This window comes from Sceloporus occidentalis, unplaced genomic scaffold, assembly GCF_023333645.1.
Source record: "Sceloporus occidentalis isolate IW3139 unplaced genomic scaffold, rSceOcc1.0.p SCAF_60, whole genome shotgun sequence".
Lineage (NCBI taxonomy): Eukaryota > Metazoa > Chordata > Lepidosauria > Squamata > Phrynosomatidae > Sceloporus > Sceloporus occidentalis.
This window is the reverse complement of record NW_028317040.1, coordinates 300,573-313,540: the sequence shown is the minus strand read 5'-3', so window position 1 is coordinate 313,540 and position 12,968 is coordinate 300,573. Positions and strand designations below refer to the sequence as shown.

The window sequence follows — 12,968 nt, the reverse complement described above, 5'->3', positions numbered from 1 at the left end:
ACCAGGCAGAGGATAAAGAAACACTTGTTTTCAGGGGGATAAAACATGCAAGAGAAACACGCGCTTCTCATGGAACGAGAAAAGTATGTATTTTTTTTTATTGTTACTCCGTTAAAGAACGGCGTCAACGGGCGGCCAGCGAACAGGGATTGGTCCTTTTCAGAGATAACTTTTAATGGGCCTGCAAGACTTCTCCAGAAATTAAATAGTGTGTATGAGATGCGCAACACACACGCAACACACACTACACGGGGATCCAATGTGTTTGGCAGAGGTTAACGAGGAGCCCATAAAGAGGCACCGCCATGTAAACAAGATGGCCAATTGCACCGTAGCCACCATACACACAAAACAGAAACCCTAACAGCGTTTTCGCACAAATGTATGTACGCAACGAGTTCCTCGATTGTGGGGGATGGGGGCTGCTGTACAGAACGCATAAACGTGAAGATTAAGAGGTCATTTTCAGCTCAGATCATCAGATCAGTTTCCACTCTCAAGCAGGGGATTTTCCCTGACATCTGCAGAGACTTGGGGAGGATTAAACCCAGAAGCAGCTCTAGAAGGAACGTGGAGCAAGGGGAGGAAAAACAACACAACAGCACACGAGGCACCGTCCGGAGACCAGCGGCCGTAGGCTGGGGCATCGCCTGTGCACGGAACACCTGTAGCTGAAATACAGAATATAGATTTCTTTCAGGACCTGTAAGCAACCGAGGAGTTTGTTGATATATTTTACAAGAACAAGACTTTCAGCTCCTACGTTTATAATGCACAAGGGTGTATTCACTAACACTTCACGTCTCCCGAAATCAATACGCATTACGGAGCCAACCACAGAAAGATTAAACTCCTGGGTTACTGGATGTACAGCTGAATGTCAGAAGGCTGTAGTTCAAAAGGGTTAAATACAACCTACATTAGATTAAAACCGAGGCTTGCTATTAATTTGTAGATTTATTCAAAAGAATCTTTTCTTTATAAAAAATAAATAAAATAACTGCATTTAGGTATATAGCCCTTTTAAGGAGCACCGGTCAAAGTTTGGGTTTCTACCTAATTAATGGGTAATCGTCGCGATTCCCTCTCCAAATCATTAAACATTATGTTTAGGTCTGCATAAGGTCTCCATGGGGGCGATATAAAGGAGGAATGTTATTCATCAACAGAACTTTTCTTGTTACTTAATTATTAGCAGTAACTCCTTGCCCTTTCGGTGGCCACCATGCTCGGGTGGACGTCTTTGATCATCATGGATAGAGTCAGAAGGGAGATGATCCTCCGCAGTGAAGGCAGACTACATGTGGGAAATTGCTTTGAGTGTTTAGGTTCTTAAAAGCAGCGTCCAACATCTAGAGGAGATGAAATATAGGAATATGAAATAGAGAAGAGGCGGCAGGTAAAGCATGCATTGCGGGTTCCAGCCAGAAGTATAGAATAGCGCTGGGGCATCAACTAGCAGGAAGCATGACCCCCCCCCCCCCCCCGGGCAAATGTGGCGTAAGGGGTGGTGGTTTTTTGGCTCCGGCTCTACGATCTTCTGCTCGCTATGAAGTGACTATCATCTGCTGTTACTTGCTAATGTCTGTAAAACACCTAAAGAATTCTATATGAAACAAATCAAATGTTTTAGGAAGTTACATCCGCCAAGATATACTTGGTACTTGTCAGTATCTGAAAATATAAAATTATATATATAATTTGCGTAAATGAACCTTGTTGAAAGCAGATGTGCCGAAGGGTTAAGCGAAGAGGCCTTCAGCCTAAAGCAGCCTAAACGGGATGTTAGAGAAAGCGGAGATGGCTTTCTTAAAATGGCATCCAATCTCTACCTGCTAATCGATTCCAGCTTCTAGCTAAGACATCAAATCTTGTTACGGAGCCGCGCTGACGTCAATACCGGCCAACACAAATAAAATGAAACGAAACACAAACATGAACTCAAAACTCTGGGTCCACTAATGCACAGGATCCATCTAACCCTTTCTGGTTTCTCCATGATGACCGGGGGGGACTTGTCCAACATACAGTATATGTGTACAACACACACACACACACACACACACACACACGTATGATTACCCCGCTATAGGGCTGGAGAACATAAAACCTTTTACTAATTCTTTGCGAAGATGATGAAAATACAATAAAGTGATGAGATGTCCCAGTTTTGTGCAGGCAGATTAAACATGTAATCCCCAGCAAGGCTCGACGATGAGGTTTTAACCGGGTTAGCGGGGACAGCACGACATCCACAACTATTAAATTACCACGGACCTTCTTACTCGGGCAACTGGAGCCGAGAAATGAAAGACCCAGCAATGCGGGAATCCACAATAGATTCATTTTCAGAGGCTGAAACAAAAAAGGACTCAAACGACTGAAATGTTGGTATTTAAAACTACACTGAATAATTGGGAACGGCCACAACGGATAATCCACCATTCTTGGAGTTCTCTAAAGACGGGTTTATGGAACGTTACAAATTTAGTTGGCAAAATCAATCACGTGTTGTAATCGAACACTGAATGACTTAACCCCGCAAAGAACGGTGAGCTTCCCGACAGACAAGAGGCTCGTAGATTTCTGGATGAGAGCGGGAATTCAGTTACAGCAGTAACCCTAGCAAAGTGTTCTGGTCCTCTAACTGCAGAACCTCATACTTTACATTCTTGATGGGACCGTATAATACGGCAAACTTTACGATACACCGGCACGTAACGTACTCAGACCCGGGCTCGTGTCATGACTCTGAAAAGGCAAAACAATACCTCAGAAGTACTTTAACACCGTTTTCTCGGGAAAAAGAATCACTTAAAAAGAATTAAAATGTAAAACATTAACAAAAGAAAAGTGTTTAGGAGATGCAGGGTTCAAGCAGAGCATCAGGAAAGTTCATTATCTGCCATGGTGCAGCTTGCTGCGTCCCAACACTAATTAAGACGTTTACAACCCCACGCTTTGTTTTATTGTTTTCTTTTTGGCAGAAGCGCGGACTTCCTAATGGACTTTGCAGAAGCTATTCAGGGCTCCTTTCTAGCCGGTGTCCAGAACGTCAGGTGAGGAATCTCTAGTAGGGGCAGAATAATGGCGGAAGAGCGGCGCTCCGGGACGTCTGCCCTCAGACACGCGCGGTTACAACGCCAACGACGGGGAATCGCAACAAGAGCAGTCTGATCGCTCACAACCCCCCCCAAGAATCCAATACTCCCATTCAATGACAGGCCCCGCCGCACACCCCGGCATTCTCTACACGCCACGTACAGCTGTTAATATACAGCAAGCGTTTTAGGGAACAATCCGTCAGATCTAATTAGTGGAGAGGATTAGATTTCTCGCTGATGAACGATGAGTGTTTTGAGCTCAACTCGCGAGTAAAGAGCGGCGCGCCTGCCTCAAAACGCAGAGCTACATCGCGGAGATCCTGCACGCCTTCTGCGCCGCTACATAAATAAAATAATAATTGAAGGGGTGTTTCCGTCCCCCCCGAAATCCCATCACAAAAAGAAAGCGGGGGGGGGGGGGGAGACATGTTTGTTCTATTGGAGGTATAACCGACATAGCTGCGAGGCGGGGCGATCCCGGCTGCATAAACGATTCCAGATAAGAGATTGCCGGCGGACTGAGCATTAAAAGCTAACGGGACGGCAGTGTTTGGACTCGCGCTCCGCCGCTGATAACACTGTTATTTTCCAGAGATAAATGGCTGTTTAAATCTCGCTATCGCGTAAGGTTAACTAGGGTGAAGCAGTCCAACAAGAGCCGTCCGCGGCACAGAATCTGTTAACGCTGCTGTAGACAGAGAGATTTGGGGAAGATTACATTTTGTCTGCACAATGTAAATAAGGTATGCGCAAATATAGACAGTCTGAGCTACGGGACGGATCGTCTCGGACACGGGACGCACGATTGCTGAAAACGTATAAAGTAAGGGAGGGAGGGAGGCGCGCGGACGGGGAATACGGAAATATATGAGAAGTTACACAAAGTATTTGTCACTGCAAACAATAGAAATGCATGTTTTTTGTTTTTCCTTTTAGTGTATAAAATGTTACACCAAAGCACAAAAAAAGCTGAATTTAAGAGCCTGGCAAATATATAAACGAGGAATAAATAGAAAGTTAGGAGGCATCATGAAAAGTGTAAACCCTGTGGCTCACTGACTCCCGGGGCCGCTCGGACCGATCAGACGCAAGAATCACGACGAATAATACTTTCCATACGGATGAGATTTCTGGCAGGATGATGAACGTTGCGGGTGCCGCACATTCCTGACGGATCCAACTGCCACCGGACCAGCACCGGCTCTCCAAAGGGACCGCAACTATTGTGATCCAGTATACACGGGACAGAAGAAACGCACACTATAGCGAGCATCGAGTCTGCATAGCAGAACTTCACACAATATCTGGGCGTATAATATGCTTGCAGTATCTTCCGGGGTGCCTTATTGCATTACGCCTCTCAAGAGAAGCGAACATTACAGAGTGACAGGCTGAATATTAATCTGTCAGCAGCCCGGAGCGCTGTATAATTTAGCTGCAATACATGGCACGTGAAGGCGCGCATCGACACAGAATAAACCTGTATGGTGGATGAGATCCAGGTGCCGCCGCGTGAGATACGGGAGGGTGGAAACGGTTATCAGAGGAACGATCCACTCGTGTCTCGATCCATCTGCCCCCCACCGCTAACGCGGCACAATGTATATCCCGGGAGACTATCGTCTTCTGTACCACAACCGAGGAAAAACAACCAGAACAGCAGAAACGTCGCCGCTCCGCAGACCGCGAGCGCACCGCGTATCAAAGCGGCTCTGTTCTGTTCATCGTCAGCCGGTCGCTTCCCGGAGAAGCCAGCGCACCCAAACCAAAGAAAACGCTCACAGCCGCTACCCTGCCAAGAAGAAATCACGGGAAATGCAAACAGCTAAAATAAAATTATGTATTCTATAAAAACTAACGACTTTTCATACTTTCTCTTATGTCACCGGGTACAATAAGTGACCTCTCGAGACAAAAAAAAAAATTGTAAATCAAACAAAAAAAATAAAAAAAAATAAAAAAATGAAACCCCACCAAAAAAATTCAGGTCACATCGGGGGGGGGGGAGCATAGCAGAGAAAAATAAAACAAGGTTTTTACACCCGATCCGGACATCTCATTTAGAACGCAACTAAATAATTACAAAATATTTGACCAATTGAAAGCAGGTGTTTGGCACAAAGTACCTAAATAAATAAAATATTTAAAAGCCTTATAAAACCTGCTATAAATGCCGCTGGGAAGAAAGTCATTTACAAGTCGTTTCTGTACTCGGCCTTCAGGAAAGTGTCTAAACCGACGGTGAACTCGTGTTTTTTTTTTTTTTTTTTATATGCATCAATCCATCTCCCTGAACGGATTTCTTACTAACAGAAAGCGTTCTGCATTTCCACGCAGCGTCTTCAGCGAGAAAGAAGCGAAAGGCATCGCCGTCTCGTAACGCTGACGCACATATGTTTCCAAGCACATCGACGTTACGCCGGCAGACGATTAAGCGGCAGCTCGGGGCCGGATATTGGTTAAGTAGTGGCCATTTTGGGAGCGCAAAGCAACGCGACCAGATACGCTTCAGAACCCAACCATCGGAAAAACACAGTGTGGAATCCGGCAGCGAGAAGCCGCACACGTTCCTACCCTAAACTATCGCAAATATCGATCGATTATACGGCTCCAGCGCATGCGGAGCTTCCAAAACGCCCTATAAAAGAAACTCATTTAATTCGATCTAATGAAACTTAACTTCTGTTATTACATTTGTTATTAATAAACATCGATAACCTACAGTGCCACAAAAATCCAGGGAGATCAAAATAAATAAATAAAACCACTCGTCCAACTAGAGGGCCGATTTCTTTGTTTCATTATTTTTTTACCCCCCCGAGGCCGGATCTGCCCTTCATGGATGAAGAAGAAATTAGGTCAGTTTCAGCAGCGGCAAGAAAAAAAATTCCATCGCAAACTGTTTTCCGCCTACTGAGACGTGGAGTCTTGCTGAATTCTCCAACGGCAGCGATCGTGCCGGAGTCTCAGCTGTGATTTATTATATTCATAGACGCCGGCCACTAATACATTAAAGTAGAATTCCCGTTTTTATTGGGTGCTATCGCCTCTGAATATTTCCATAGCATGCGCGGCGTAGAATCCACAATTAGCCGGCTTTATAGATATTAACGCGATTATAAAGCACAGGAAAAGCAGCACTGATTGATTCTAGGCTCACAGGGTCCTCTCCTGCATCGGCACCAGCGTCTTAATTCACATTAAAGTTATTTTTGTAAATCGGCAATATTTATGTTAATTTTGACCTATTTTTTTAATAATTAGAATGATTATTATTATTTTTTTTACGCAAGTATTATATTTTTCGAAAATACATTTCACTCGACTCTTTCATGTGACACTTAGAAGGTTACGGGCCGAAATGCCAACGGAATCATCCAGCAACACGTACCAGGGTGTATATAGCAAACGCGCCGTTTCCGTGCCAAAAGCCCGCACCATCGCTTTCAAAATTATACAAAAACGTTCCCATTTCGTCCCCCTCGGAACGCTTGAAACCCCCGGCACTTCCAATCGACCGGTCAGAGTAAATGCACCAAGATGCCATCAGGAGCCATGAATCTGTTCCACAGCGCGGTGTGAAAAGGCTTTAACGTAACACACGTCGTGTTATTCCAGCCCTCAAACACCGCTGTGTATTTGCAGAGGGACCTTACGATATGTTACAGCTCCCTCTGGCAGGGAACAGGTTTATTTCCGACGAGCCACAAAGACCCTTTCAATACGAAGCCGGCGGCCGCGAGCAGTTAGTTCGGAGCCGGGGCCGCCGCTTAACAAGAAGCTTTATAGATATTCTTAAATACCTACGTGTAAAAGCGCCACGTAGGGGGGCAGCGCCACTACAAAACATGTCAGCGGACCCCCGAAACAAAACATTCACACCGCACATCACTCATTTCTCTCAAATACAGACCGTAAAGAAGAGGCTACAGACCAGACACGCAGGAGAGCAGCGCAGCCAGGCGAAGGTCAAGGGGGGAAAGTCACATGAAGGTGCATTCATCACTGTACACAATCTACACACAAACCCAACACGGTCTACGGGGGGGGGATATTAAACAATCCGAATAAAAATTACAATCAGGAACGGAGGTGAAAAAGATTCCTAACCCGGGCAGGAGCGGAAAATATTTATGGTTATAGAGACTGGCTGAGGTGTGTCTGGAAAGCATTGAGAGAAGAATGGACAATGGCTCTTCACTAAATCATCTCAAGGAGAGGAAAAGAACGGCATTGCCAGGGGAGTTTGGATGGTTTTGGGGAAAAGGTTGTTTCTCTGCTGTTACACATCAAGAAAACTTTTACACTTCCAAGAAACTTTCGGATATAATTCAGACATTGGGACCGGGCACAGCTTCCCCAACCACACTTATAAGAAGGCAGGAGGAGAACGGAGCTCACTTGTTGAGTGCCCAGACAATGCTGTAGACGCCATACCAGCACTGAACGGGTTAATAAAGGAACCCCTCATAATAAGAGCCGGTGCGGGTGAGATGGGGCTTCTCCAGAAGCCTATGACTATGAACCGATTCTGGATCCACATCACACATCTCACGTCCCCATACTCGGACCGGAACATTACGTCTTAATTGGAATAACATGACATCATCGAGCACTTGGCCATCTATATGTAAACACTTTTCAAAGCAAAAAATAACCAAATTAAACGCAAAAATGGCAGGATCTGAAAAGCGGTCTATTCCTTATAAATCTAGCGAGGATCGCAATGCATCGCTTTATGAACTCACGGGAATGATCTCCGGGGGTTAATTTGTGGCGGATACTAATGAGTCTGTCAAAGTAACTTATCCCCAAAACACCGAGCGCATTGACGATGCAGCCCCCCCCCCCCCGCACACTTCTCGGGAACAAATAAAAAGTTGCTCAGGGCCCCGAAGCCGCGAACCGGAGCCCGCACCTCATCACAGCGGCCGAGAATACATCGCAAGACACAGCGTGCCGTCCGCCGGACACCGCGCACGATCGGCCGCTGGCTGCAAACACCGTAACACCCAACGTGCCAACACAACAACGGGTTATCACGGGGACCTAACGAGATAGCATCGCGCCGGAGTACGCGAGCGCTACAGGCAAATTACACTAACATAAGCTGCCCACGGCCGACAATTACCCCCAGCAATGAACGAGCGCTATCAGACACCCCCCCCCCCCCCAGTCACGGTTAGCGATGCGGGGAAGGGCATTCCAACATCCCAGTTCCCATAACCCAATTTTAAATTCCCCACAACAAAGGCACCAGTGTGTGCCGGTAACCGAGCGGACTATACCCCCCAAACCCACCCACATTACGGGGAGGCGCACGGTCTAGCAGGGGATCAGGGGGTATGAATAATACCGGGGGCCACCTGGTAGAGGCCAGCAGCCCGTGCAGGGTGTAGAGGGTGGTAAGTACTGCAGGCACCGTGAGGCAGAGTAACAGAGAGTACTCGGAGTATCAGGACAGTGGAGGTAAGAGCAGAACTCAGGTAGAAGATACTGATGCCGGGGTGAGAGTACCGGCCCCGGGAGATGTGCAGCACCAGCCTTACCGAAGGTTCTGCGAGTTCCATGTCACCGGCTCCAGGCTCTTGCTGAGCACCGCGCACACCCGGCACAGAGCGAGCAGGAGCCCGAGCAGCTGCTGCACACCCTCCATCCGCACACCCGTCGGGTCACAGTAGGTCCAAAGTTATCCACCGGTGGAGGGGGTATCCGAACTTTTCCTGTCAAATATCCCGCCCAGAGTTGCCTCAGGTATCCGAGCTTTCCATGCCCCGGTTCCGCAGCAGTGTGTGGTATAGTATTCCCCTCGCTACCGGAGGTTCGTGACTCCACTGAACCCAGGGGCTCCTCACGCGTCCATGCCAAGCCCGATACCCATCCACACGTTCACGCTCCTAATACGGATCCCACATAGACAGTGTAGGGGCGCAGCCGTTCCGTGCCGCTGTGAGGTGAGCTCAGCGTTTACAAGTCTCCACGTTGACAGATGCGGGTTAGCATCCCGTGCAGCCGCCCCGCTCAGACTGAGGCACAGAGCACCCGCCGCTCGCAACAACCCCCGCCCCCGGGGCTGGGGCGTAGACGAACACACTCCTACCCAATCAAAGAGCACAATTAGGACTCCCGCACCTAATCCACGCCTACCCGACAAGAATGGGGCGTGGGACGATTTCAAGAGCGCCGTCTCTTAAAGAAGCCGAAACTACCTCTAGAGCAGGTCCGGCGATCTCCGTGTGCACGTTGGGTATTGTTTGCGTGAAACAGTCCGCAGCGCCAAGCACTTAATTCAACTTGCGGGTTTAGCCAACGAGGCGGGACAGACGCAGCAACAGTCGTTATTAAGATTCAATCTAACTAGGTGCGTGGATCAGCTCTCCCCAGTGGATCAGCTCCCCCCAATAAATCAGTTCTCCCCTGTGGATCAGCTACCCCAATAAATCAGTTCTCCCAAATGGATCAGCTCCCCCCCAATAAATCAGTTCTCCCCAGTGGATCAGCTCCCCCAATAAATCAGTTCTCCCCAGTTTTGTGATGAAGCCCCTCTGATATAGGTCTCAATCACAGATCGTCAGCCCCTTATCCACTGGCTAAAAGCCTCACCAACTAGTCTAAATCTTAGGGTGACCTTGTCACTCAATGTCCATTGAAGTGATCTTAAGACATGGCTCACCTGCAGAGACCCGGCTTCACGATCACAATGGACAGGTCATCTCTTGACCCTCGCCCATTACCTTAGGCTCACCATTCCCAGCACAATAAGAAAACTGCTTTCAGCTCTGTATAAACTTGTTAGTTTAGCTCCTTGTTATTCAACACCCTAAACAGACAGTCAGTGATCCCTCTCAGGTCTCCTCTCACCTTTCAGTTCCCAGGGAACCCGAATCCTCACGTTTTAGTAGAATAATCGGTGGCCAAAATAAGCCTTTTTTAACAATATATGTATATATATGTATATATATATATATATATATATATATATATATATATATATATATATATATATATATATATATATAGGGATTATATATGGGATCATAATGCATTAGAGGGAGTACTAATAAACAATTGCCTTAGAGAGATAGATTTAGGGATATACCTACTGGATTAACCCTTCCAAGCCACCTCCATTTAAACATATTCAGCAGAAACCTGCATTTTACCTCCCTATATACCGTATATATTTATATATATATACCGTATATATATGTGTAGAAGCATAGAGTTCTCTGGCTGCCTTGTTGATCGGGCGGAATGTGCAGCGACACGTTTCACACTAGGTGAGGTCTGAGTTTCACTGGTTAATAATGACATCTTTATAGGCATATTAAAAGCTTCCTTTATTTTTAGGTCATATTAGTGGGATTAAAAGATGCCCGTGTGATTGTTTTATGTCCCTGATTTATATGTTCAGATCCAGGTGGTTGGAATTTCTCGAGATTTTGTTTTGTGTGGGTTTTGTGAGAATGAAAGTATTTTTATTACAAACAGATTGAACGCTCCGTGTTTAACGTTCTGCATTTTCGTGTTTTTTTTAAAGTGGAATATTTGTATTTTTTTATTTTATTTTTTTATTTAAGACCTTCCTTGGCTCGTGGGAATTTATACTTCACGATCTAGATGGGGAAAAAAAATACGCCCAAAGATACAAAAATATAAAAGCAATTATATTTGCTAAAATGTAACGATATATTCTGAAATCACCAGTTGTAACAAAAACTGTAATCAAAGTCACTCGGGGGGATAAAGCAAATAAACTAGTTATTTCATTGTGAGGGCTAATTGAAAACAATTTGTAAGTAAAAGAGGTGACAGATCCACGCGGGATTTTGTCCGTGGAAAAGAGGCCCAAATATTTGGGTAGAAAATGTAAACGAAATTCGAGTTTAACGGTGTTTACTTGTCATTCAGTGAGTGAAGCGCAGGACAATACGTAACGTGTCCCCATTAGGCAGCTAATGCACTCCCAGCTTTCTAAGGAATGGGGAGAGGAGCAGTTAAGAATTTAAGAAAGTGCTAAAATCTTTGGATAAACAGATTAGCGAGCGGTTGTGATTTGTGAAGTCACCGCAGGCTGTGGGGAGGAATAAGGAGGGGTAATGGCTGCAGGCACTGACTGAGAAGGAAGGGGGGGGGGCATTCTGTGCTGATTGAAGGAAGTTCCCTCACTTAAATTTATCTGATTTACAAGCTATCTGTTGGGCAGAAGCCTCAGATAAGGATCTCTGGGCTCCTTGGTGAGGTGTTAAAGTAACAGCTCAATAAAAGCACAGATTTTCAAGCTAATAGGCGGATTCGCAGCCTCAGATCTCAGACAACTTGGTGTTAAATTACATGGACACTGTTATGCTGAAACGGTTAATAGGGGGCTATATACATCCAACAGCAGGGGTATATGCCTTCCTTACTAAAGAACATATTTACTAACAGCAGAACTCGGAGTTACAATGACTGCCTCTGACACCCATCTGAATAAGGGGGTAACCGTCTCAGACCGGTTCACAAAGGGTTTAAACCACACAACAGATGACAATGTGCGTTTAGATGCCCGCTTTTGTGATCAGGGTCAGTTTAAGGAGTCTGGGCGTAATGGAGAAGGGTGCAGTACCGGGCAGAGCACGTGGGGTATTATGAGGACTGTTGCCGATCTGCTCTGGGGTATGAATTGCAGTTTAACGTGGCTACCATGGCCTACCTATAATGGAGGTTGCTGACATATACCATCTCCATGTGCAAAGTACAACGTTTACCGAACTGACAATTAAATGGTGACTGTAGGACAGAGTGGGTTTAGATTGAACTGGCCAACCGTAACATTACGATCACAACTACACTTTGAGTTTAGTTGCTTCAGTGTAATTCCGATGTATCTTCCAATGATCCACTTTCTTCCCTGCAGCTGCAGCGCTCTGTATATTTATGCTGATAATAATGCAATCTTCACGCTTTAACGTTAGGAAAGGAGACCCTTTCTGTAGGATTCTCCTGTGCTGCACGTCAATCACTCGCCGATTGTTCTAAAAAGGACCGTGAGATTCTGTATTAATGAAACAACATCGCCTCCTACTGGCATTTCCAGGTATTACACGCACATAGCTTTTATAGATATATAGGACTTCTTTCTAGTACTCTTTCAAACGGGGAGCTGGGACACGGTGGGACCGGAACTGCAAGTTCTGCTTTTCACTTCAAAGTAAAGAAATGTGATGCCCAGTCCCTTTGTTTGCAGTGGGAAGTAATTAGTGCATTGTACAGATCTCTGTGTATAACTGTCACAGGTATCTGCAAACTTTGCAGGAGAAGGAAACCGTGTTTGGTGGGTAATGCTTGACTTCATTAACCACTTATGTTCAGAAGAATGCGGTATTTAGCTGGGCCACACTCAGCAGAGGGGGCTATGCTTCGCTAACAGGGATAAAAGGATGTGCAGGGCCACAGCACTCTGTATTTCTGCAGGATATCATGGACCATGCTTCTAAAATAATAATAAATAATAATCCGTAACCAAGGAAACCAATACTATTCCCTGGTACAGTAATCCACATTCAGCACTGTATTCCAGAACAGTGCCCCATTCTCATAGCGGCAAATCGGATGTTTGGCTGGCCACACACTATGATGGCATAAAAGTACGAGGGACGTTCAAAAAATTTCCACACTTTTTTAATATAATATATATATATAAGTGCAGAAACTTTTCGAAAGTCCCTTGTAACACGCGGCCAAGCATATCCATCCGTCAGCCACCAAATGCCAGGGCCGCCATGTCATCACCAGTCTGGCCCTGCATATAAATCATCAGTATTCAAAGTATGAATGTGCGGACCTGATGGAGTTAGTGTTATAAAGGAGAAGCTGGACACT

General features: G+C 45.8%; 1 protein-coding gene across 1 annotated transcript in view; it reads right to left on the bottom strand.

Moving 5' to 3' along the window:
• EFNB1 (ephrin B1) overlaps nt 1-8,760 on the bottom strand; it is a 31,073-nt gene extending 22,313 nt beyond the window's left edge. The window contains exon 1 of the mRNA XM_089492812.1: nt 8,654-8,760. Coding sequence (XP_089348938.1) covers nt 8,654-8,760 — 107 coding nt within the window. The remainder of the gene's footprint in view (nt 1-8,653) is intronic.
• Between the last annotated feature and the right edge of the window lie 4,208 nt (nt 8,761-12,968).